We start from the raw sequence: 25,340 nt of genomic DNA on the forward strand, positions 1-25,340 counted from the left end.
CCGGGCCGATCCGTGGCAGGGTTGTCCGGAAACCGGAAAATGTTATGAAATCCGGACTTCGTCCGACCTCCCTCGGCCTGGCTTTCTCCAGCCGCCCAACGTCCCTCGGCCAGACAGACCACCCCCACCCCCCCCGCCCAACTCGGACTGACTGACACCCCCCCCCCCCCCACTCTTACCTCCCCTGCCCGACCATCACCCCTCCCTTCCCCTACCTACCTCGGCCCAGGCAGAAGACGTTCTGAAATCCGGAAATACCCAGAATCCAGAATGGCCTCGATCCCGAGGTTTCCAGATTTAGGACGTCACACCTATACTGTGTACAGCTCTGGTCGTCATATTGTAAAGAGGGTGCAGAGATGGTTTACAAGGATGATACCAGAAATGCGAGGTATACCTATCGAGAAAGAATGACCAGGCTGGGTCTCTTTTCTCTTGAAAAAGAAGGCTGAGGGTTGACCTAATAGAGGTCTTTAAAATTATGAAAGGTTTTGATAGAGTAGAAAGCGAGAGAATGTTTCCAATGGTGGGGAAGAGCATAACTAGAGGCCATCAATATAAGATAGTCACCAAGAAATCAAATAGGGAATTCAGAAGAAACTTCTTTACCCAGAGAATGGTCATAATGTGGAACTCGCTACCACATGGATTGGTTGGTGAATAGTATAGATGTATTCAAGGGGCAGTTAGATAAGCATATGAGGGAGAAGGGAATAGAGGGTTATGCTGATAGAGTTAGATGAGGAAAGACAGGAGGAGGCTTGAGTGGAGCATATAAACGCTTGCGTGGACTGGTTGGGCCGAATAGCCTGTTTCTGTGCTGTATTTCCTATGTTCAGTTCCATTTGCAACTCCTCAGATAACGAAGGAGTCTGTGCCCACATGCAGCAAGATCTGGACAACATTCAGGCTTGGGCTGAAAAATGGCACATAACACTTGTGCCACACAAGTGTCAGGCAGTGACTTTCTCCAACAGGAGAGAGTCTAACCAACTCCCCTTGACAGTTAGCAACATTACCATTGTCAACTATCCCACCATCAACATCCGGGGGGGTCACCACAAATGTTCCCTCTAACGTTTTTGTGGCCCATGCGACCCCTTCAAAATTCCACACATGCGCAGCTTCTCTAGAAACATAGAAAATAGGTGCAGGAGTAAGCCATTCGGCCCTTCGAGCCTGCACTGCCATTCAATAAGATCATGGCTGATCATTCACCTCAGTACCCCTTTCCTGCTTTCTCTCCATACCCCTTGATCCCTTTAGCCGTAAGAGCCATATCTAACTCCCTCTTGAATATCTAACGAACTGGCATCAACAACTTTCTGTGATAGCGAATTCCACAGATTCACAATTCTCTGAGTGAAGAAGTTTCTCCTCATCTCGGTCCTAAATGGCTTACCCCTTATCCTTAGACTGTGACCCCTGGTTCTGGATTCCCCCAACTTCGGGAACATTCTTCCTGCATCTAACCCATCAGAATCTTATATGTTATGAGATCCCCTCTAATTCTTCTAATTCTTCTCTGGAGACATGCAGAGTGCTGTACGGCCGCACAGCTTAAAGGGAACATTTGTTCCCATTGAACAGAAGCTTAACTAGACCGACCTTATAAATTCTGTGGCTGCAAGAGCAGGTCAGAGGCTGGGTATCCTGCGGCGGGTTACTCACCCTTGACTCTCCAAAGCCTTTCTGCCATCTGCAAGGCACAAGTCAGGGGTGTGATGGAATACTGTCCTTGCTGGGAAGAGTGCAGCTCCAACAAGACTGAAGAAGCTAGACACCATCCAGGACAAAGCAGCCCGCTTGATTGGCACCTCATCCACCATCTTAAACATTCATTCCCTACATCACCGGTGCACTGTGGCTGCAGTGTGTACCATCTACAAGATGCACTGCAGCAACTCGCCAAGGCTTCTTCTATAGCAATTCCCAAACCCGTGACCTCTACCACCTAGAAGGATAAGGGCAGCAACCGCAAGGGAACACCACCACCTTCAAGTTCCCTCCAAGTCGTACACCATTCTGACTTGGAAATATATTACCATTCCTTCATCGTCATTGGGTCAAAATTCTGGAACTCCCTACCGAACAGCACTATGGAAGTACTTTCACCATATAGACATCAGTGGTTCCAGAAGGCAGTTCACCACCACCTTCTCGTGAGCAATTAGGGATGGACAATAAATGCTAGCCTTGTTAGCGATGCCCACCTCTCGTGAATGAATAAAAAAAGGTGCCCAATCCCATATCCCATTGTGCCCTGCCTGAGTCCATTTTTGGGGTGCAACAGTGTCTAAAATTGGTCTCTGTGATCCTTGTCATGCATATGCTGTTGAAAATAAATCACTACTACTATGCTGACTTGTGTGGTACAAACCAATGAATAGGCTAAAATGTGGATGGAATGCATGGTCACAAAACTTGTGATAAAAAAGGCAAAAATGATCCTCCGATGCACAGCTTGAGAGCACAAGTCCTTAAGAATTATTACTTTTTTCTGACATTCTGGCTTTGGAGGGATGCCAAACTGATAACAGGAAATTTAGTCAAGATTAATCACGACTGATCTCCCCCTACAAATCGCCCCATTGAGTTTTGCAGTCAGCTTTGAAGCCGTCAATGGAATCAAATAGACAGGAGTTTCACTAATCTATGCAAAAGGGGTGGAGACACCTGGACATAATTTCTCAATTTGAAGGCATGCAGGATGTCAAGTGCAACGGAATTCCAGAAAGCCAGATTTTCGGGATTGCTAGCAAGTGAAATAAATATAAACAGAAATTTATTTGAAGGACACAATTCTGTGCAAGAAAGTATCTTTAAGCCAATTTGCTTAATTTGTTTTCAGTTTTCCTTTTGGCATTTGCGTTTTCGTGAATCTTTCTGTTAATTGTTCTAAATTATTTTTTGCCACCAATGGGTATTCCAATCGATGTACTCCAAGCTGATGTGTTTGAAAGAAGGACCTACAGAGGAATGGCAGGCAGATCAGACTGCAGATCTGTGCCTCCTCTCCAGTACCTGCACACTTCTATCTACAAGCAGAGGTGAAAGTATCCCCCTTTTGCAGACATGGTACCATTAGAGGCTGCTCTTCTTAAAGGAAGCTGTGCCATTAGATTCCTCACCATGTCACTACAATATGTGAATGCCTAACGGTTATGCTGGATGGATCTTCAGAAGTATCATAATTGTAGCAAGTAATGCTTTACATGATACTACATGAAAGAAGGCATGGTCATCAGCCAACAAAGTTTGATTGGCTGCACCTAACAATATAATTCCAACCATTTTGTAGACATTGTCCAACTAATATCTGGAGACGTAGGCCAAAATTGGGAGAGCTCTCTCACAGACTAGTCAAATAACAGCCTGTTATAGTCATACTTACAGAATTATACCTTTCAGCCAAAGTCCCAGACTCAGCAATCACCATCCCACGGAATGTCCTGTCCCACGGGCAGGACAGACCAACCAGAGGTGACAGCACAGTGGTATACAGTCGGGATGGAGTGGCCCTGAGAGTCCTCAACATTGACTCTGGACCCCATGAAGTCTCATGGCATCAGGTCAAACATAGGCGAGGAAACCTCATGCTGATTACCACCTACCGCCCTCCCTCAGCTGATGAATCAGTACTCCTCTATGTTGAACACCACTTGGAAAAAGCACTGACGGTAGCAATGACACAGAACGTACTCTGGCTGGGGGACTTCAATGTCTGTCACTAAGAGTGGCTCGGTAGTACCACAGCTGACCGAGCTGGCTGAGTCCTGAAGGACATAGCTGCCAGACTGGGCCTGCGGCAGGTGGTGAAAGAACCAACACGAGGGGAAAAACCTACCAATCTACCTGTCGCAGATGCATCTGTCCATGACCGTATTGGATGGAGGGACCACCACACAGCCCTTGTGGAGACGAAGTCTCGTCTTCACACCGAGGACACTTTCATCGTGTTGCATGGCACTTAACCACTGTGTTAAATGGGATAGATTCAGAACAGATCTAGCAGCTCTAAACTGGGTTTCCATGAGGCGCTGTGGGCCATCAGCAGCAGCAGAATTGTATATCCCCCACAATCTGTAACCTCATGGCCCAGTATATATGTCACTATTACCATTATCATCAAGCTAGGTGACTAACCCAGATTCAATGAGGAGTGTAGTAGAGCATGCAAGGAGCAGCACCAGGCATACCTAAAAATTAAGTGCCAACCTGGTAAAGCTACAACACAGGACTACATACATGACAAATGGTGGAAACAGCATGCTATAGACACGGCTAAGTGATCACACAACCAACAGATCAGATCAAAGCTCTGTCGTCCTGCCACATCCAGTCGTGAATGGTGGTGGACAATTAAACAGGAGGAGGAGGCTCTATGAACATCCCCAACCTCAATGATGGCCAAACCCAGCACGTGAGTGCAAAAGATAAGGCTGAAGCATTTGCAACTATCTTGAACCAGAAGTACATGATCTATCTCGGCCTCTTCCTGAGGTCCCCACCATCACTTAAGCCAGTCTTTAGCCAATTTGATTCACTCCATGTGATATCAAGAAACTGCTGATCGCACTGGATACAGCAAAGGCTGTAGGCCCCAACAATATACTGGCTGTTATGCTGAAGACTTATGCTCCAGAACTAGCCGTGCTTCTAGCCAAGCTGTTCCAGTACAGCTACAACACTGGCATCTATCCGACAATGTGGAACATTTCCCAGTTATGTCCTGTCCACAAAAAGCAGGATAAATCCAATCCGGCTAATTACCACCCCATCAGTCTACTCTCAATCATCAGCAAAGTGATGGAAGGGATCATCGACAGTGCTATCAAGCAGCACTTACTCACCAATAACATGCTCACCGATGCTCAGTTTGGGGTCCGACAGGCCTACTCGACTCTAAAAATGAACAAAAGAGCTGAATTCCAGAGGTGAGATGCCAGTGACTGCGCTTGACACCAAGGCAGCCTTTTACTGAGTGTGGCATCAAGGAGCCCTAGTAAAATTGAACTCAATGTAAATCAGGGGAAAACTCTCCATTGGCTGGAGTCATACCTAGTAGAAAGGAAGGTGGTTGTTGGAGCCCAATCACCTCAGCTGCTTCATCAATTACCTTGCCTCCATCATAGTGTCAGAAGTGGGGATGTTCGCTGGTGATTGCACAGTGTTCAGTTCCATTCGCAACTCCTCAGATAATGAAGTAGTCCGTGCCGCATGCTGCAAGACCTGGACAACAGTCAGGCTTGGTTGAAAAGTGGCAAGTAACATTCGCGCCGCACTAGTGCCAGGCAATGACCATCTCCAATAAGAGAGAGTCTAACCACCGCCCCTTGGCATTCAATGGCATTACCATCACCAAATTCCCCAATATCAACATCCTTGGGGTCACCATTAACCAGAAACCTAACTGGACCAGCCACATAAATACTGTGGCTACAAGAGTAGGTCAGAGGCTGGGTATTCTGTGGCGAGTGTCTCACCTTTGACTCCCCAAAGCCTTTTACCATCTACAAGGCACAAGTCAGAAGTGTAATGTAATGCACTCCACTTGCCTGGATGAGTGCAGCTCCTACAACACTCAAGAAGTTTGACATCATCCAGGACAAAGCAGCCCACTTGATTGGCATCCCATCCACCACCTTAAATATTCACCCCCTCCACCATTGGCGCACTGTGGCTGCGGTCTGTACCATCTACAAGATGCACTGTGGCACCGCCTAAACATGTAACCTCAGCCACTTAGAAGGACAAGGGCCGCAGGGGCATGGGAGCACCGCCACCTGCAAGTTCCCCTCCAAGTCACACCATTCTGACTTGGAAATATATCGCCGTTCCTTCATAACCGCTGGGTCAAAATCCTAGATTTCCCTTCTTAACAGCACTATGGGAGTACCTTCACCACATGGACTGCAATGGTTCAAGGCAGCGGCTCACTACCACCTTCTCAAGGGCAATTAGGGATGGGCAATAAATGCTGGCCTTGCCAGCAACAGCCACATCCCATGAACAAATAAAAAGAAATAACTGGCAGTGACTGAGGAGCGCTCTTCACAGGATCCTGATCAGCGGAAAGCTGAAGTCAGATCTGTGCCATCTGCTGTAAGGACAACTGGTGCGTACATGCACCATAAGGTTGTCAAAGCTATTGACAGTACTGGTCAGCTGTGACCTAAAGTTCTGCCCTCACCTCCTTCCAGGCATGCTGCAGTGTGGACTTAAGGGGATGATGCAGTGGAGACTCTCGTCACCGCAGGATTGTGTTGTGCTGCTCTGTAACATACTTGTAGACTCATCCCAGGTCATTGGGTTTCTTTTTCCATTGTTTTTGTCTGTCACTTAATAACCCCCTGTCCCTTCAGCCTTGGCCAAATCTACAAATGGATTGAGATATGTTTTGAGGTTCTCCAAAGGCTTTCTGAATTATTGTCCCCCTATTGTAACACTCTCCCTTAATTGTCCCAACCCTGTAAATGTCGCACCCAATTTTACTCGCCAACCAATTTTGTACTCCCTAGATTCATCTGTGTCTGTCTCTAGTGCTGTGAATAATTATACCAATTAACTTACTCTAGAGAATTGAGTACTATTAGATGTTGCTCTATATATTATATGTTGCTCTATTTTCCAACTTTAGGCTGTTGCCTTTCCCAGGATAGTCAATTACCTCTTTTTCTCTTTGGACCAGCCTGTTTCTCTTTTCCATGTACTTTTTCCAAATCATACCTTCTGTCCTCGTTGTTTTCTTCATCTTTTTGGATTTTCTTTATTCTTTTATGTTGCTGTGTAAATCTGAATCAGTGCATTGCTGTAGAAATATTAACTATCTCATTCTCACACCTCTCTCTGCTGGCCTCATATCTTCCTCTAAGTATCTACTACTAGGCAGTCCCTCGAAATGAGGATGACGCTCCTCACACCAAAAAAAGATGGGCTCACAGGTGTTACAATGGGTTACATCTTAAAGAGTGGAAGAGGCCTGTGCGTGGATTATTTTAACGTGTGGTGACCGTTGCACATCAGCCACCACACAGGCTTGACAGAGTTAGGTCTTGGTCCAGTGCTGAGGATTGACCAAGACGACTGGAGACCAAGCTCTGTTGCGCCTCCCCTTTGCCACGACCCCTCCGCTGTTAAATGCTGCGCTGCTCCTAGGCCACGACCCCTCCGCTGTTAAATGCTGCACTGCTCCTAGGCCAAGGCCCTGCCGCTGTTGTATGCTGCGCTGCTCCTAGGCCACGGCTCTGCCGTTGTTAAATGCTGCGCCGCCGGGCTCAAACGCTGCCCCCTGCTGGGCACGACCTGTGGCCCCCCCTCTGTAGTCGACCTCCACCCCCTGCCGGTCCCGGACGCTGCCCCCCGCTGGTCCCGACTCTTTCCCCCCCCCCCCCGGTCCCGACTCTCCGCCCCCCCGCTGGTCTCAACTCGCCGCCCCAATGGGCTCAACTCAGCCCCCGGCTGGGCTCGACCTCCGTATCCGCTGGGCCCGCCCCTCAGGACTCCGCTGGGCTCGGACGTCGCTCCAATGAGCTCGGCTCAGCCCCCCGCTGGGCCCGACTTTCAGTCCCCCCGTTGGGCCCGGACGCCGCTCCAGTGGGCTGCCTGGACTCCAGTGACCGTCAGTCCAGTCGCCCTTCTAGAATTGGTCGCACTTCTGGGTCAGCTCGCACCGCTCGCTGCAGTGGCTAGCTCTCCTACTTATACCCCTGCCTGCCGATGCTGTTCTCTTGCAGGTCGGAGAAGCGGCACACTGGGTCCTGGAGCTGCTCTCTTACTTATACTCCCGCCTACCGATACTGTTCTCTAGCAGGTCTAAGTATCTATCAAGACATTGAACCACATCAGCACAGTATTAAACTGCTTAATCTCCGCAAACATGTTTGTTTTTAATGCAATAAAGGAAAAGTATTAATAACTACAATACAAATTTAGAATGGATGATCAATTTCTTTAAATCAGATTACACAAGTGGCCCTCTGTTGTCTTCCCTTTAAACGTACGTGTGCTCTAACATCACTAGTCCTGTGAATTTCCTTCAAACCTACATTTCAATTCTTTTTCTGATTGCCTATTGTTTGAAAATGCTTTTGTTTTTATTATTTTGCTTGTGTTAAATTAAGAGCTCAATTCTGTGCAAAATCATTATCATGTAGTTCAAAACCAGGCCTGATATGCAATAGAATTGAGCAGGATCCTTGATCAATAATCAATCTTATTGATCCAAATTTCTTAAAGGGACAATGTCCCTAGGTGTTTTTATTTAACTCTCATGGGATGACAGCAATTCTAATTTGCTTGTAGAGGTTAATTTTCACTCAAAGAATGAGCAAGGCTATACTTGGAGAGAATGATGTAACATTTCTACAGTACAGTACCACCCGAATATAGTGAATACATGAATCCTCCTAAGTTTTTCCTGTAAAATTAGGGAAAAGTGCTTAATTAAATGGATTAACTCATTATCTTCATGGCAAGTTTACAGTTTGTCCTTCAAGATTACTATCATTATACCAGAAGGAGAGAAACAAAACTGTTCCCTGTGGTTTTGCATGGTATTGTTGGTACACATCATGTTAAGAAATGTGTCTTCCTACAGTAGATTTCTGATCATTTTGCCTGTTCTGTTTTGTCAATAGGTAAATGGGAATGTCCATGGCATCAGTGTGATGTGTGTGGAAAAGAAGCGGTCTCTTTCTGTGAGCTGTGCCCCAGTTCTTTCTGCATGGATCATAGGGATGGAGCGCTCTTCATCTCCAAACTAGATGGCCGACTTAGCTGTAATGAACATGATCCCTGTGGCCCTATTCCTTTGGAACCAGGAGAAATCAGAGAGATTATGCCACCACCCAGCAAACATGTGTTACAGACCTTGCAACCATCAGATTCCACACATATTCGGTGAATGGAGTGTCCTTTTATGTTGTGCCTCTGGCAGGAGCTTTATTAAGAAAAATGAAAAGCTGCCTTCATTTCAGTAGAAGACAGATATTCAAAATGAATGTGAGTGTGTGTGTGTGTCTGTGTATACATATGGGTGGAGTCAACTTAGTTCACACACAGATGCAAGATGCATAATTCCTGGGTACCTATAGGTTACTCATACTGAGTAAAATGAACATGGACAGGTAGAAAATTGAACTATATGCTCATCTTCCCAATATCCTCAGCACAATTATACTTGGATTTATACCTGGGACACACAACTGGCATGTTCAGGTCCATGCAAGAATTTCAGTTAAATCTACTGCAAGACCAGTTATTTTAAGACCTCAAATAACCTAGTTATGTGTAGGTTTTTAATGTCATATGATATGATGCTCACTTAACACAGAATCAGCAAATTCATCTAGCATGTTTCTGACATTGAATGCTCTGGTTAGTTCCACACCTAGAAGTAGGTGATCACTGAAAGATTGCTATGTGCTATAATGAATGCATCTTGTGGACTTGATAATTAAGTTTAGTTAATTAAATAAGTCTGCTTCCTCCAAGCACTTCATTTAAATTAATAAGTGAACATCGGTATATATCTATGATTCAATATGAATCATTGCCCAGGAGGTGGATGCTACAATGTGCTGGAATGTTAGATCTCTTAATTTCCAATGAAATACGAACTCCGATGGTAGCTTTAACTTTTTAATCTTGGCAAAGAGTAACAAGCTGCTGGCTGATTGCCAGTTTCTTTGTCTTACTGAGACACATGGTCAAAATAGCTGTATTTATACCTGGATCAATTTACAGAAAAGAACTCGCTTCCTTTGACCTTATTGGCTCAATTGAAAGTCTTTTAACGTTTTAATTGGCTCGCTACCCAAGGTCCGAAAATGTCAAGTTGATTGATGACTTAATGCAATGTGGCCTATGTTTTTTCACAGCCTGTCTAAATGCAGCCTGTTTGAATTCTCTATCATGGAACATTGTCATTTCACCTCCAGAATGTGAGGTCTGTATATCTTATATAGAACAAGGGTTTGTAGTTTATTAGAGCATCGTCCTCTCCCCTCTGGTATCTGTTCGTGAAACTAGCTTGGACACAGAGAGCAAAGATCTATCTCTGAATCATACGAAATGTGTCTGAGCATATCAGCCAAGATCCAAGTGAAATTGTCTCTGGATTCAGCACTAATTCTTGATCATAGAGCCCACTGGAATAAAGCTATTGCAAATGAAACTGTAATGCTGGTACACTGCTTTGTGTTTGACCTGGGCCATGCCTAACCTAGATGTGCATGAGGCAAAACAAGAAAATGTATTTACCGGTGCTGTCAGATCTCATTCAGTTGAGCACACATTTACGAAATAAATGTTAGATAGAGAAAATTATTTTTTTAAGTGTTGGTGGGAAGTTTAGCTGAGGTCCTGCATGCTGACAAAAACTACAGCCTTGGTGATCAGACAGCATCATTTATCTGCTGAGGTGATATTTATTTCTTTACCAGTTTCACGCTAAATGTTGTGTTACACTGAGTTGTGCTGACTCAGCTTGTTTCAGTCAAATTAGCCAGTTGATGGTGAAGGGAGGTGTCACTTAACTGGAGAATTTTGCTGTCAGCATTTTAAAGTGTTGATCTCAAGTTGCTATCAGTGTTTTTTTTATGTGATAACATTTAATTCCTTTGTTTTTTGTTTTATTTTCAGCTTTATTTGAAACCATTTCAACTCTGACATGTTCAAGATGGTCCAGCATTTTAAGAAGTTAAAATTTTATTGGAGTGTAGCTGTATTCTATTCACTATCCATCTTCTGAAAATAGGGCAAACAATTTTAGACTGCAGTAATTAAATTAAGGAGCTCCTCGAATCTGCTATTTAAATAATTGAGTAGTTAGTGCAACAGAGTTCTCTAGTCAAAGCCAGTCTTTTGGACTGCCTTTCTGAGTGAACGTAAATGCCACTATATCTTTTGACTCGTGGTGAGATTTTTCCATTTGAAACTGTGATGCCACGAGATCATAAATCTCCAGCCCTTTTAAATTTATAGGTTGACTTTGACATCTTCCAACATTGTGTAAATCTTGTGATGGTGTTTATTGTGATAAGATTTCTGCCATCCCAAGGAGCATGATTGTTAGGAGTGAGTGAATGAATGAGTGGATGACTACTATTACATTAATGTCCCCAAAAGTTCTATTATTCCTAGGACTAACTCTGTCTAGTGTAGTCTCTGGATATGACGGACACAATCCTTCTAGGATTTCGTAATACCACAATTCGTTGTTGATAACCTCGCAAATTAAAGTTAACAATTGGAGTAGTGTAGTGGGTTAGATACCTTTGAAACCAAGGTTCAGATGTAGCCTAGAGTGATGGGGTGAAAGTCTTCTGTCAGTTGATTATAAACGGCCTACATAGAATGTGTTTGGGCAGTCTCATTTCAGTTATTGGTAGGCATGAGCCCACTACACAACATTGCCTCTAATTCAGCACTAATTGGCAGTGTTACTCAAAGGCCAAAAGATATCAGATGGAAAAATGTTACTGGTGAAGTAAATATGCTGAGGTTGGTGCTGCCGTACATTGTTGGACATAGTAACGGTATCTTTATTCTGCAACTAATCATCCAATACCAGACCTTGGACCCCTCAATGCTGGGTCCCCAAAATGAAAAGTGTTCCATTCCTCAGCACTAATATCCCACTTACTGACAAGTGCAAATGGTAGCCATTGTATTTACAGTTAGTCCAAGCACAGAATGGCTCATTTAGGCATGGATATGTGTTCAGCTTTTCAGTAAAGCTCTAATTTAAAAAATGTAGCATTCACTCCTCAGCAGAGCAGCAACTGGAATTCATATCATTCCACCTACCTACATATTCTAAGATCAGTTGTGTGATATACTAAATTATTCCTGCTGGAAGAATATTCACTGAACTAAAATAGGTTTATTCTATTCTAGTCATAAGCTTGCCTTGATGTTTGGTATTGTCTAATGTGCCAGATTTGTAACTTTTCTACTATTGCATTGGATGTATTTACACTAGCATTGTGACAATAGTGGACCTATTCACAAAATAGTAGTGATGCAAATGCACTTGCATCAAAAAATTCATTCGGAGATAATACATTTTTAAAAATAAATTTAAAGTGTGCTAGTTGTTGCATCCAGTTCAAGTTGAAGATGTACTTTGGTTCCAAAATTCAAGCTACTGTCCAGTTCTTAACAGGTTTCTCAAAAGTATTACTCTTTATTTTTTGCTTTCTCTGCAACTTTTACTTAAACATAAATGAGCCAGCATCACGATTCCACTGCCAACAGCAAGCTGCTAAACCCTTAGGCAAAACACATTGCCCCATTATTTCCTCTGTGAGGATAGTTACTGCACTGCCGTGAGCTAACCCATGCAGCAGCTGGGACAAGACTGATTATGCCAATCATGAATCTCACTTGTAAATTGACAGCATCAGGCAGCTAACCACAAATTTGTAAAGATAGTATCTTAACCACTATGTTACTTCTCCGATCACATACTTCGCATGTATTATCAAAGCAAAATTGCTTCTCCCCAGATAGTTCAGTTGGTTACAATGATGAGTACTTGAGCCACACAAACCAAGGTGGTCCCAGCTTCAAACTCTGGTCTGTGTCAAGTCAGCTGATCTTAGCTGGGAGAGTGATAGTGCAGTACATTTATCTGCAGTACCTCGGATTAGGGGAGATCACATAGGCCAGGTTTCCATTCCTGATCGCTATCGAGCAGTTCTTTCTGAAGTTGCTTGTGTGTGGGCATTGGTGAGTACAGGTTCAGGTGCAACGTTGATGCTCCTTGTGGTTATATATCTTGCTGAGACTCACTTCCTGGTCACTCCCATCAAGATTGGCCACTTCAGCAAGATACTGGCAGGTACCAGTGTCTATGGATAGAATAAAACTGGCATAAAAAGAGTAAGAAAAGAAATTGTAATTTTACATACTGTAACTATAGGAAAAGTACCTGGAGCATAGAGTACTTTTCTTGACTCTTAATGCTTTCCAATCAGCAACTAGGATGGGAAAGAATGCTAATCAGAATAATTAGCGATTAATGAATTTACCCTATCATCTTAAATGTGGTCGATCACTCTCTCAAAAGAAGCTAGCCTTCTTAGCAACTGTGGTCTTAGGAGGATGCTCAGTGATGAGCAGGTTTAGCTATACATATTCAAAGATAAACTAGTACTTTGACTTCACCCCAAGTTTCTTCTTGACCTGCTGTCTTGAATTCATATGTTAAGAGATTGATACCCACTTTATACCTGGTTCTTGTACATCTCACTTCGACTGTTTAGAGATCTAAATAGATCTGTTGTATGGTGTGTGTTGTCTCTGATGATCTTATGTTGCCTTTATTCATATACATTTGTTCTTCTAAGTAGTTAGAACAGTTCTTTATTTGAGAGCTGGATAACAACAGTGATACAGAAAGCAGTATCAGCAAATTAAACTAAATAGAGGCACACATGAAATTCTGTGCCAATTTTTTACACAGCTGTCTCATTTCATATATTGATGTGAGGATAATAAAGTGGGTCACTACCTTTTTAAATTGTTTTCTAACTGTTTTAAGTACTATTCTTAAACAAAGCAAATTTGGTGCTGTTTATATTGGTCATTTGAGAACGAGTTAGAAACCAATGGCTAATGTTTACAAATTGGAAGTCCCGGTTTCATTTTGAAGAACTCTTGACAGCAACTTTAATGCTGATGTTGTGGGAATGCATTTGATCCATATTATAGTATTATTAGATGTAGGGCAATCTAAGTTATGATCTCACCTACTGATTGGATCCCAAACACAGTTATTGACATTTGATTTCTTGGCGTTTTACTTGATTGTTGTCCAAAATCAGAAATTTCTGCTTTTATTCATGGAAGCTACTTAGACTGAGTGCTAAAACAGTCGCTGCTGTGGTAACATTCCCAATACATACATACCTTGAACTTCCATGTTCGATTTGGATCATGAATTAACCATCTTTATATGGACTGTGTTTTAAATTGAATTTATTTAGGTAAATATAAATGAAAAGCAAACAGCTGCAAGGAAAGACAGGTAAGAATAATTGGAATTTGAATTAAATGTTCAAAGCAAACATTCTGGATGCTGACACTAGGGGTTTTACAATGCTATAATAACCAAATGCTACCCTTCATGCAGATATGATTATTCACTAGGAAATTAAATACATTTATGAATAGTCCATGTAGTGCCAACTCTACATAGATCAAGAAGGATATTTTTCTTCATTGTGGACCTAGGTTCCTAAAAGTAGAACTGATGCTCTGCAGAGCACTACTGTTGCTGGCCGAAAGGTAAAGACATTTACAATGTGAAATGGGTATACCAAGCTATACTGATCAAATGTTACCACATTTGACCCCCTGTCTACACTAGGCCAGTTGATTGCAGCAAGGGCTGGAGTTGGAGTGCTGCAACTAAAGTGAGTGTCCTTGAGCTAGGGAGAGTAAAGTTCAGTCCGGGTTCTAGCTTCTGATCACCATCCAGTGACCTCTGCTGGAAAATGTGAGTTGTCAGTGAGATTGGAATAGGGCTTGGATGTAAAGCCCTGTATGGTTACCTCGACTGCCAGTTCTAACTGTCTAGGCGCAATGAAGAATTACCTTTTGGCCAAGGTACAGGGCGGCTGACTGAACGGCACTCGAGCAAGAGCTGGCACTGTTCAGGCAAAGAAGAGAAAAAAAAACAATACATGGTGTTCTAACGAAAGCTCATCAAGCTGAAACATTGACCCTACATTCCTCTCTCCACACATGCTGCCTCACCTGTTGAGTGATTCCAGCATTTTGTTTTAATTTAAGATTAATCTGTACTTTTTTGTTTTACATTGTGATTAGTTTTTCGATCCAGCAATCTACTCTCTTTAGGATTTCTTCTAGGTCACAATTAAGTTTATTTCCATACTCATCAAGGTCTGTTCCATTCACTTGCTCTCACATGTTCACTTACCCTCTAAATCTTCACATTTATCGCTCATTTTCTCTAGCTTTATCCCTTCCTTCCTGATTAGATGCTACAATAATCCTCGCCTATTAAAGGTTTCATGCACTCATTCTAAAATTAACTCAGCTTGTGAATTGATAAGATCAATTTCTCAATATTTGCAGTTAATATTTTTAATTCTAATTTGAAACATAAAACAAAAGCGCATCTTTGTATTATTTCTGCCATTGCAATTCATTGCGCATGTTCACATGTGGCCTTCCATCTACAGTAAACATCCTGAACACATTTTAGGTGCTTCGTTTTCATTTTGCTAAGAGCTAAGTTTCAGCAACTCCTTCACCATCTCTCATTTTTTTTCTCTTGCCAGTTTTTTTCACAATCAGCTTTCTCCTGTCCTAAAAACCTTGACACCTTGCTAGACACAGTTTTGTGAGCATCCTCCATTTTTTTTGTCCAAATGGCCTTGACATTCAAACATCAGTAGGCAATATAATCATGGAGATACCAGAGTGGAGCCTGTTCCTGTCCTTAGTGACATTCACACACATACACTTACAGCAAGGATTGCTAGATAACAATTAGAAGTGAGAACCCTGGATTATATTGCTAACTCAAGGGGAGAAAGTGCTTTGAGATATCCTGAGGCTGTGATAGAATGTTGCATAAAAGTAAGTTACTTCATTTCCTCTAGGGCACTGAACCAATTGTACCTCAAGTTGCTGTCCGAGCTTCTGGATGAGCACTGGCTGAAAATCAAATTTGGGTCCTTCCTGCTCTGTTTTTTCTCCAAACATTGAGTGAAAAATCAAACTGCTAATCACTGCCAATTTGACTTGGAAATGCATTTTAGGGAGTAGTTACTGATGGCTCTGAATAACAGGCTCACAAGTTGTAATTTTCTTCCAGTTTTGAACATGAGCCATTGTTTCAGTTGTATAATGAATATGTCCTGGCAGGTTTAAAATAAAGAAAATGAGAATTGTAATCGAACAGTGATTAATCTGTATCCTCAAAATACTAATGTTGGATGGTGTTGGGCCCTGTAAAGACCGTTTATAATACTGCCATACAAAAGTGTATTTACAAAGATACTGTTTTATTGTAATTGTGCTTTGTATGGCTTCCCTAATAGTAAGAGAGCAATAAACAATGTGTGTTATAGTGAAGACTGATATATGAGAATATGGTTATGGAAAGGGTGTTCTGTATGGTTTTGATATTTGTGAAGAAACCATTAAACGGTTCAGTTTATAGAGCATCGGGAGATCTAGTGTATTTGTAACTGGATATTGTTTTGGTAGATTATGTAACTTGTTTATATCATAAAGGTAAACTTTAGATTAATCAGAATCCAGTCTGAAATTCACAAGATAGTTTTGAACAAAGACTCTTCGGCCCATTTGAACTCATCCTTCCAAAACACCAACCCTACTGCCTTCACATCTAGCTGTTTCTTAAATGAGACTAGTGTTCAGGCCTCAACCACAGGCTGGCAACCTTGTCTGGATGTTCAAGTAACAGCTGATGGAATCCAAGGATGTGCGATAACAATATTCTAATTGAAATTAAGTGAGAATAGATCCCAATTTGTTCCACATAAAATCTTATCCTTTACTCTAAAGTAAAAGCAAGCATGTCAGGCATCTTGAGATACATATGTAAAGAGGTACTCCTGTTTCACATACAAGTATCAATCTGAGATTCTAAGCACTTGGATCACTGAGATTTGAACTGAATTTAGATGGATATGAACCAAAATACTATTTAATGTCATTTGAAAGAAATTGAGATTTTCCTTTTTCACAAGTGCACAGCACTCGTAGAGGGAAGGTTTACAGTACCGCTTTGTGGAATGGAAGAAAACAGAAACTTGCCTTAGACTGTGGGTATTCTGATTAAATACCTAGCGTATTAGCTGATGTGCTGCCTCCTGCAGACTGCCTGCAGAGGCTGCTGTCATATGGGATGGTCACAGTCTAGTTCAAAAATTCTCACGGGGGTCCTCTGATTTACTATCTGTAATACTGAGCTTATCATTGGTGTGTTATGTATACCTTAATTCAAAGGATGATACCTACTAGTCTATTAAATCTAAAGATGAGCATTTACCTATATGAACCATTGTTTAGTGATTCAATATAGAAATATAGTATCAAAAATATCCACAGTAGCATGCTCTTCTACTATTGAAGTACTTTAAAAGCATTACAAGTTAACAGGAGCCTTCATTACCCACATGGATTTACGCTGCAGTGGTAATGCAAGTACACTACTATTTAAGAACTGTACCTGGTTTTAGAGTGGTGCAAGCCAGCAGCACTGAGTTATATTTGTTGGCTCCTAACTGCTCTGTAAACAAGGGAAAGCAGAATTTTGTGCATGCGCACTTAAACCCACGTGCAGAGCTCTGCCAACAGATGTCCAAATGCTAATGACAGTTTAGCACGAGGCTGTCCTGTTAACTCTTTACTAACATGAAACTTTAAAAGGTTTGTTTGCACTAGTTGCCGTTGTACTGCGGCCTGTGTGAAGCCATAGCTGTGTGCGACCACTTCCTCAAGGTGTTCAACCACCTGAAGCCAAATTTTGAACTTACACCACTTTTGATTGCAGTTGTACTACATATTTTGCATCGCTGAGGTGGTTCGCCAAAATGTGTAGTATATCTGCCTTGTAAGAGTAGATCTGGAAACAAAGTTGTGGAGGATCCATCTTCCCTGGGACAGGTTCTTGATTGAGCAGCTACAAAAGTAATGATTCACATTAGTTTGTATTATGTATGGTGATATTGTGTATATTATTTTGGAGTATGCTTGTTATCTTTATTGAAAGCGTAGATGTCTACTGATTATTAATGTGTTACTGGTTAATTCTCAGTAAATTAAAAGCAGACTATAGTAACACTTTTATTTGGCTCTCGAACAATTGTAGAATGTTTTGCCCAGCTGTTCAAAGAGGAACTCTGCCTGAATGATGGTGATTATGCTGAAACTTCACTGCTGTTTAAAAATGTGCACAATTAGCCTTGGAAGGGAAATAGTCAGCCAAAGCTCTTGCTCCTGATCGCTTTCCAATGACTCCTGCCAGAAAGTATATGTGTGTGTGTGGTGTAGATGTATAGTATATGTGTGTGTGTTTGTATATATAAATATATATAATATAATATGTGTATATACACACACACACAGAAATCTGTATTAAGATTTGAAGAATGACCACTTGGGCAAGGTATTAGAGGGCGACCAGCACCCATGGTTCCATACCTAAGCAAACATCAACAACATCAAGAAAGGAATGGAGAAAATGTGAATTTAGTTGATACCCGAAATTGTGTGTAATTGAACAGGAGGAGGTTTGGTTGTGGGGATGTCTTTGTGCTTTTACTCAGCAGAAACTGAAGAGTAAATTGCATCACTTCCTATGGTGGATGAGTGTTTTACTGTAATTGTTTCTTGTACACGTATGTTGTACATACTGAAGCAGATTATCTTACACAAAGTAACAAAATTCTGTGACTTGGAAAAATAATTCGAGTATGGAAAGCTGAAACATTTTTTAAAAAACAAGCTTTTGGCAACTGTTGTTCTGTTATAAACACTTCCTGTAACTGGGAGTAGCTGGTCAGTATTTCTGGAACTTGTTAATGAGTGATTTTTTTCCCTCTCTTTGTGTAAAAAGTTGCTGAAGAATTTCCTGCCTTTGACTAGAAATGATGCAACAGCTGCCTGTGTCGGCTCTGAGATGTGCCTTCTTGGTAGCTGCTGTCTGAATATCTCAAAGCAATATTTTCAAATCTAAGCAAGGAAGCACACTTGTGGTACCCTTGACCCCCATTGAGGATGGATTACATATTGCTATGGAAATAGTTGAACAATTTTACAGGGTTTTCAAATTGGTGGGTGGGAATATTGTCAGAGATTTTGTTCTTAAAGGACCACAAGTATTGAACATTGTGGCCTTGATTAGTGCTATTTTGGCCAGTTGAATATACTGTAATGGAAGACTATTACAGCAAATGTATCATAAGCAAAGCTGCATTGAATTACAGTCGTTCATTTTTATTACATTCTTAGAATCATTGTAGGGGGGAGGGGGCGAGGGCGGAAGGATTGAGGAAATTGGAAGAGTGCATTACTTAATGAATTAAGATTTATCATAGTGTATACATCAATAGCACATGCCGTTAGGAATAGCCCCATTGATTACAAAACAAATGACACTGGACTTGAAGTGCTGGATATAGTGGATTGAAAAAGGCCATTTGACACCCCAACTACTGCCTGTCAGAATGCAGTGTCCTTTGAGCTGTATTGTCTGCGCAACTTACTCAATAACTATTGTTTGGGCTGTACAATAATCAATGCTCAGTATACGTTTAATTGTTGCTTTATTGTGACTGTATGGCTTTGTAGTCAAGTTTTGCAATCTGCCTTTAAGGCCTGTTTTAAAGGCCAACAGATTTCTGGTGGGCAAGGCATTATTTTTTAATAATTTGTTTTAGATGTCTGCCAGAAATATATTAAACCAAATCATGTTCCATAGTAAGGGATGTGTTCAGTGGTTAAATAACTGTTCATGAGCAAGGCTGTCCTGTGAAACAAGACCAAAATAACGTAGATCTTCTGTATTTGTACATGGTGAAAATGCAGTCAGAGAATAAAGGTTACATTTACTGAAACTTCAAAGGTTTGTTGCTGTTTGCTATCTACTGTTCTGCGAGTTAACTTTTTTTTACACTTTTCTTATTAGAGCCATAAATCAAAGTATAAAATACAGTTCCTAAATATTGGTGCAACTCCTTTTCTGAAATCATAACCACACAAAATTATGTCTTCCCTATGCTCTTCAAACCCTGACATGCACACTTCGTAACACAGCTTCTATACTCTACACAGCATAATTTTCCATCTGGGCCAGAATCAAAGAGATGAGCACAATCGTAACAAAAGTATATATAACACTAGATGAAATATGATACTTAACTCATATTTTATAGGGACAGATTTGGAATATTGTATGCACTTTTGGGTACATAGGAACAGGAGTAGGCCATTTAGCCCTTGAGCCTGTTCCGCCATTCAATGAGATCACGGCTGTTCTGTGACCTAACTTCATATACCCGCGTTTGCCCCATATCCTTTAATACCTTTGATTAACAAAAATCATTTGCGGAAGAGAGTTACAAATGTCTACCACCCTTTGCGTGTTTCCTAACTTCCTCCTGAAAGGCCTGGCTTTTAGGCTATGTCCCTGGGTCCTTGACTCTCCCAACAAACGGAAATAGTTTCTCTCTATCTATCCTATTAGTTCCCCTTAATATCTTGAAAACTTCAATCAAATCACCCGTAACCTTCTAAATTCCAAGGAATACAACCCTGGCTTGTGTAATCTCTCCTTGTAATTTAACTCTTGGAGTCCAGAGATCATTCTGGTAAATCTACAATACACTTCTTCCAAGGCCAATATATCCTTAAGATGTGGTGTTCAGAACTGAACGCATTACTCCAGGTGTGGTCAAACTAGGGTTTTGTATAGCTGTAGCATAACTTCTATCCCCTTGTATTCTAGTCCTCTAGATATAAATGCCAGCATTCCATTTGCGTTTTTGATTATTTTCTATACCTACCCATGAAATTTTAACGATATATGTACACGGACCCCCCCCCCCCCCCAAAGTTCCTTTGGACCTCCACTGTTTCTGACTTTTCACCATTTAGAAAATATTCTGTACTATCCTTTTTACATCCAAAGTGAATGACCTCACACTTGCCTATATTGAAATCTATTTGCCATAGTTTTTCCCATTCACTTAATCGATTAATATCTATTGTAATTTTCTGCTTCCATCTACACTGCTAACATGCCGCTTATCTTTGTATAATTTCAAACTTGGATATGTGGCTCTCTATCCCATCATTTGGTTTGGCAGATGGAATACAATGTCAGAAAATGTGAGGTCATCCACCTTGGGGAAAAAAAACAGTAAAAGGGAATATTATTTGAATGGGGAGAAATTACAACATGCTGCGGTGCAGAGGGACCTGGGGGTCCTTGTGCATGAATCCCAAAAAGTTAGTTTGCAGGCGCAGCAGGTAATCAGGAAAGCAAATGGAATGTTGGCCTTCATTGCGAGAGGGATGGAGTACAAAAGCCGGGAGGTCCTGCTGCAACTGTACAGGGTATTGGTGAGGCCGCACCTGGAGTATTGTGTGCAGTTATGGTCACCTTACTTAAGGAAGGATATACTGGCTTTGGAGTGGGTACAGAGATGATTCACTAGGCTGATTCCGGAGATGAGGGGGTTACCTTATGATGATAGATTGAGTGGACTGGGTCTTTACTCATTGGAGTTCAGAAGGATGAGGGGTGATCTTATAGAAACATTTAAAATAATGAGGGGGATAGACAAGATGGAGGCAGAGAGGTTGTTTCCACTGGTCGGGGAGACTAGAACTAAGGGGCACAGCCTCAGGTTACGGGGGAGCCAATTTAAAACCGAGTTGAGAAGGAATTTCTTCTCCCAGAGGGTTGTGAATCTGTGGAATTCTCTGCCCAAGGAAGCAGTTGAGGCTAGCTCATTGAATGTATTCAAATCACAGATAGATAGATTTTTAACCAATAAGGGAATTAAGGGTTATGGAGAGCGGGCGGGTAAGTGGAGCTGAATCCACGGCCAGATTAGCCATGATCTTGTTGAATGGCGGAGCAGACTCGAGGGGCTAGATGGCCTACTTCTGTTCCTAATTCTTATGTTTTATGATCTAAGTCATTAATGCGGTGAATAGTTGAGCCCCACCATAGATACTTGTGGGACACCACTAGTCACATCCTAATAATTAAGAGTACCTACCCATTATCCATACTCTCTGTCTCCTGTCACTCAGCTAATTTTCTAATCAGATCAATAATTTGCCTTCAATTCCATGAGCTTCTACTTTAGCTAACCGTCTTTTATGAAGGATTTTATTGAGAGCCTTCTTTCTGGAAGTCCATATATATAACATGCGTAGATATTCCCATGTTCACTTTAGTCACTTCTTCATAAAATTCAATCAAGTCCGTCAGGCATGACCTACTCTTTACAAATCCATGCTGGCTCTCTAATTATCTGAATTTCCATGGTGTTCAGTCACTCTATCCTTAATTATAGACTTTAGACAGATGTTAGGCTAACTGGTCTATAATTTCCTGGTTTCCCTCTCACCTTTCTTAAATAGCGGAGTGACACATGCAATTTTCCAATTTAAAGGAACAGTTCCAAAATCAAGAGAACTTGGAAGATTATAGTTAGGACATCAGCAATGTTCTCCCCTACTTCCTCTAAATCCCTGGGATGGAAACCATCTGGTTCTGGGGATTTGTCGCTCTTTAGTCTCTTTATTTTGCTTACGTTTAATTTGTCCCGTCCCTGATCCAATATTAGTTTCTTTGGGACGTATGGTATCTTCTACTGTAAATACTGATGCAAAGTAATTATTCAGTATGTCCGCTATTTCCTTATTTGCATTTACAGTACAACTGTTAACAGTTTTCAAGAGACCCACATTACTCCCAACCACCTTTTTGCTAATGGGAAAAAATTGTCTTGATTTTGATATCCCTTGCAAGTTTCTTTTTCTATTCCTTTTGCAGCTCTTGCTATCTGTTTTGTCACCTTTTGTTGCTCTTTGTGTGTCTCTCTGGGTTGCCAGGAACTGTGCCATTTTTTGTATTTTAATATGCTTTTTTTTAGTCTTATGTTGTCCCTTATCTTTTTTGTCGTCCATGGCTGGGGTTTTTTTGGCAAGAAGAGTTCTTGTCCTTTAGAGGTATAAACTGGTTCTGTATCACTTTTTGAAAATCTCCCACAGATGTTCTGTCAACTTGCCCATTAACAGATTTGCCCAGTTTACTGTGGACAGTCTTTGTCAAGTTAACCTAAATCAAGAATCTTAGTATCTTTTTTGCGTTTCTCCCTTTCAAACACAACATTGAACTCGATCATATTCAGATCACAATTAGATAAATGTTCATGCACTGTGAGGCTGTTAACTAAATCTGGCTCATTACTCATTATTAAATCTAACATGGCCTGCCCCCTTAGTTCTAGGACATATTGTTGCAGAAAACTTGAACACACTCAAGAAATTTGCTACCTTTCTGACACAAACTAGTTGCTTCTCAAATCTATGTAAAAGTTTAAGTCCCCCATTAAAGCCACTCTGCCTTTACAACATGCTTGTCTAATCTCTGCATTTATGTATTCTGTCACTTCACAGCTGCTACCAGGGGGCCTGTATACAACTCCCACTACATTGTTAAATCCTTTCCTATTAATTCAATCCATAGAATCTCCTTGCCTGCTTACCTCTCATTACATCCCCTCTTATCATTGAAGTAATTCATCCTTAATCACTAATACTGCTCCTTCCCTTCTACCAGTTTCCCTATCCTTCTGTAGCTCTTATAACCTGGTATATTTAGTTCCAAGTCCTGACCATCTTGCAACCACATCTGCAATTTATTCAATTTGTTCCTTATACTTCGTGCATTTGTATAAAGAATGCTTATTTGGATCACACACCCTAACTTGTCCTGCCCTAATGTTTTTCTCACACATTTCTTATTTATCCTGATTTAATTACTTTACATCTTTTAGTTTTCCTTGTAGTGCCGAAAGCACTATTTCTGACTTACTGTACTCTTTTAGAATTATTTATGCTACCTATTCCAGCTGAGTACAGTTCCCACACCACTCCTTCATCTATGTGTTCAGCTCCCTAACCTGCTTATCCCTATGCCAAATTTGCACATGGCTAGGATAATAATCCAGAGATTATAACCCTTGAGGTCCTGTTTAATTTAGTTCCTAGCTTCTGGTACTCTCTGAACAGGACCTCTTGCCTACTCTTTCCTATGTTGGTCCCAACATGGACCACAACGACTGGATCATCCCCTTCCGTCTCCAATATTTTTTCAAGCCACTACAAGATGTCCCTCAACCTGGCACCAGCTAGGCAACATATAATGTGGGATTCTCAATCCTGCTTACGAAGGATGCTATCAGTCCCCCTAATTATTGAATGCCTACAACTTACCATATTATGCTTCCCCTCCTCCCTTTGGGCATCCTCATACTCCAAGGTGCCATGGTCAGCATTCTGGCTGTCCTCCCGACAGTCTTTATCCTTATCTTCACAAGCAGTTGCTGATCTAGTTTGATTGACAGGCCTACTGGTAAATCACTAAACAAGAAAAGAGTCAGAGACTTGGTCTTTCCACAAAAGGAGTACTTGAGCAGTCAGCCAGTAACGAGGAGGAATTGCTCATATCAAACCTAGATCCAGTCAGAATCAGAAAGCTGACCAGGAATAGTTAAGTGAGTCTGCACCTTAAAGGGGCCGCAAACCCCAAAAGAATTAAAGGGAACATTGGTATGGTGCATTTTTTATTCTCGAGATTTCTGGTAGTTAGAGTCAACAAGATGAGATTTGATTATAGCTGTTACTCTATACGTTCACTTGTCTATAAAATAAAACACATTGTATCTGGCCTCATCTCAAGTGTTTCCCTGTCCGCTTTCATAAAGACTGGAGAAGCGCATGTGAGGTCATGCGAAAGACACGCTATCAATTTTAAATCACAAGGGAGTCATATTCTTACACCCCTGGGTTTTACACTAGCATATAAGTAGATATTGGGACAATAACCAGCACTGCTGAACCTGAGAGAATAAGGCCTACCTGAAATTTGTAACATACAAGTAGGTGTACATTCAGGCATATATTGTGAAATGCTTGTAAAATTAAGGGAACATTCATATATATTTTGTGAAGTCATTGTCTATTTAGGAATACATTCACACACTTATTTTTGATGTGTACATTCCCATACAATGTTTATGACACATCCTAACTGCGCGGTGTCTGCAGGAAGAAGATCTTGCCACATCTGGGTTTCTTGGCATGAATGTACTTCCACTGGATCAGGGTCCAAGGCAGTTTGTTTGGCCCAGGGTTTTGGGAGCCAGTTACACTTTTCAATAGTGGGTCTTCTGATGAAAGATCATCAACCTGAAACGCTAACTCTGTTTCTCTCCACAACTGCTGCCTGATCTGAATATTTCCAGCATTTTCTGAGGGTTTATTATTTTAAATTTCCAGCATCAGCAGTATTTTGTGCTGATAGTTCTTTTGGTTGAAGTCAGTTTATTCATGGGCAGTAGTGAGTGAGCTCCTGCTCTGAGCTTTTGCCTGATATTTTCCCAGTTCCAATTCACAGATGTCTCTTGTGTTTATTACATATATTTGTACGGTAAATAAGGCAGTTGTGCTGCTGGAGTCAGGGGGCTGTACCAGTGAAGACACCTTGAAGTAGTGTTCCCAAGCCGATCAGTAAATCTGAAGCATTAACA

General features: G+C 41.4%; 1 protein-coding gene across 13 annotated transcripts in view; it reads left to right on the plus strand.

Annotated features, from left to right (window-relative positions):
• The window catches only part of LOC139262968 (histone-lysine N-methyltransferase, H3 lysine-36 specific-like), a 281,574-nt gene extending 261,949 nt beyond the window's left edge, over window positions 1–19,625 (plus strand). For 10 of the 13 annotated variants that reach the window (XM_070878367.1, XM_070878370.1, XM_070878365.1 and 7 more), the window contains 2 exons: window positions 8,640–8,901; window positions 17,879–19,625. In XM_070878367.1, coding sequence (XP_070734468.1) covers window positions 8,640–8,901; window positions 17,879–17,921 — 305 coding nt within the window. In that variant the 3' untranslated portion in view covers window positions 17,922–19,625. Of the gene's footprint in view, window positions 1–8,639; window positions 9,004–10,644 lie in introns of all 13 variants that reach the window. The other 3 variants (XR_011593007.1, XR_011593008.1, XM_070878371.1) reach the window with 3 other exon arrangements.
• The last annotated feature ends 5,715 nt before the right edge of the window (window positions 19,626–25,340 follow it).

Source organism: Pristiophorus japonicus, chromosome 4 (genome assembly GCF_044704955.1).
Source record: "Pristiophorus japonicus isolate sPriJap1 chromosome 4, sPriJap1.hap1, whole genome shotgun sequence".
Classification (NCBI taxonomy): Eukaryota; Metazoa; Chordata; class Chondrichthyes; family Pristiophoridae; genus Pristiophorus; species Pristiophorus japonicus.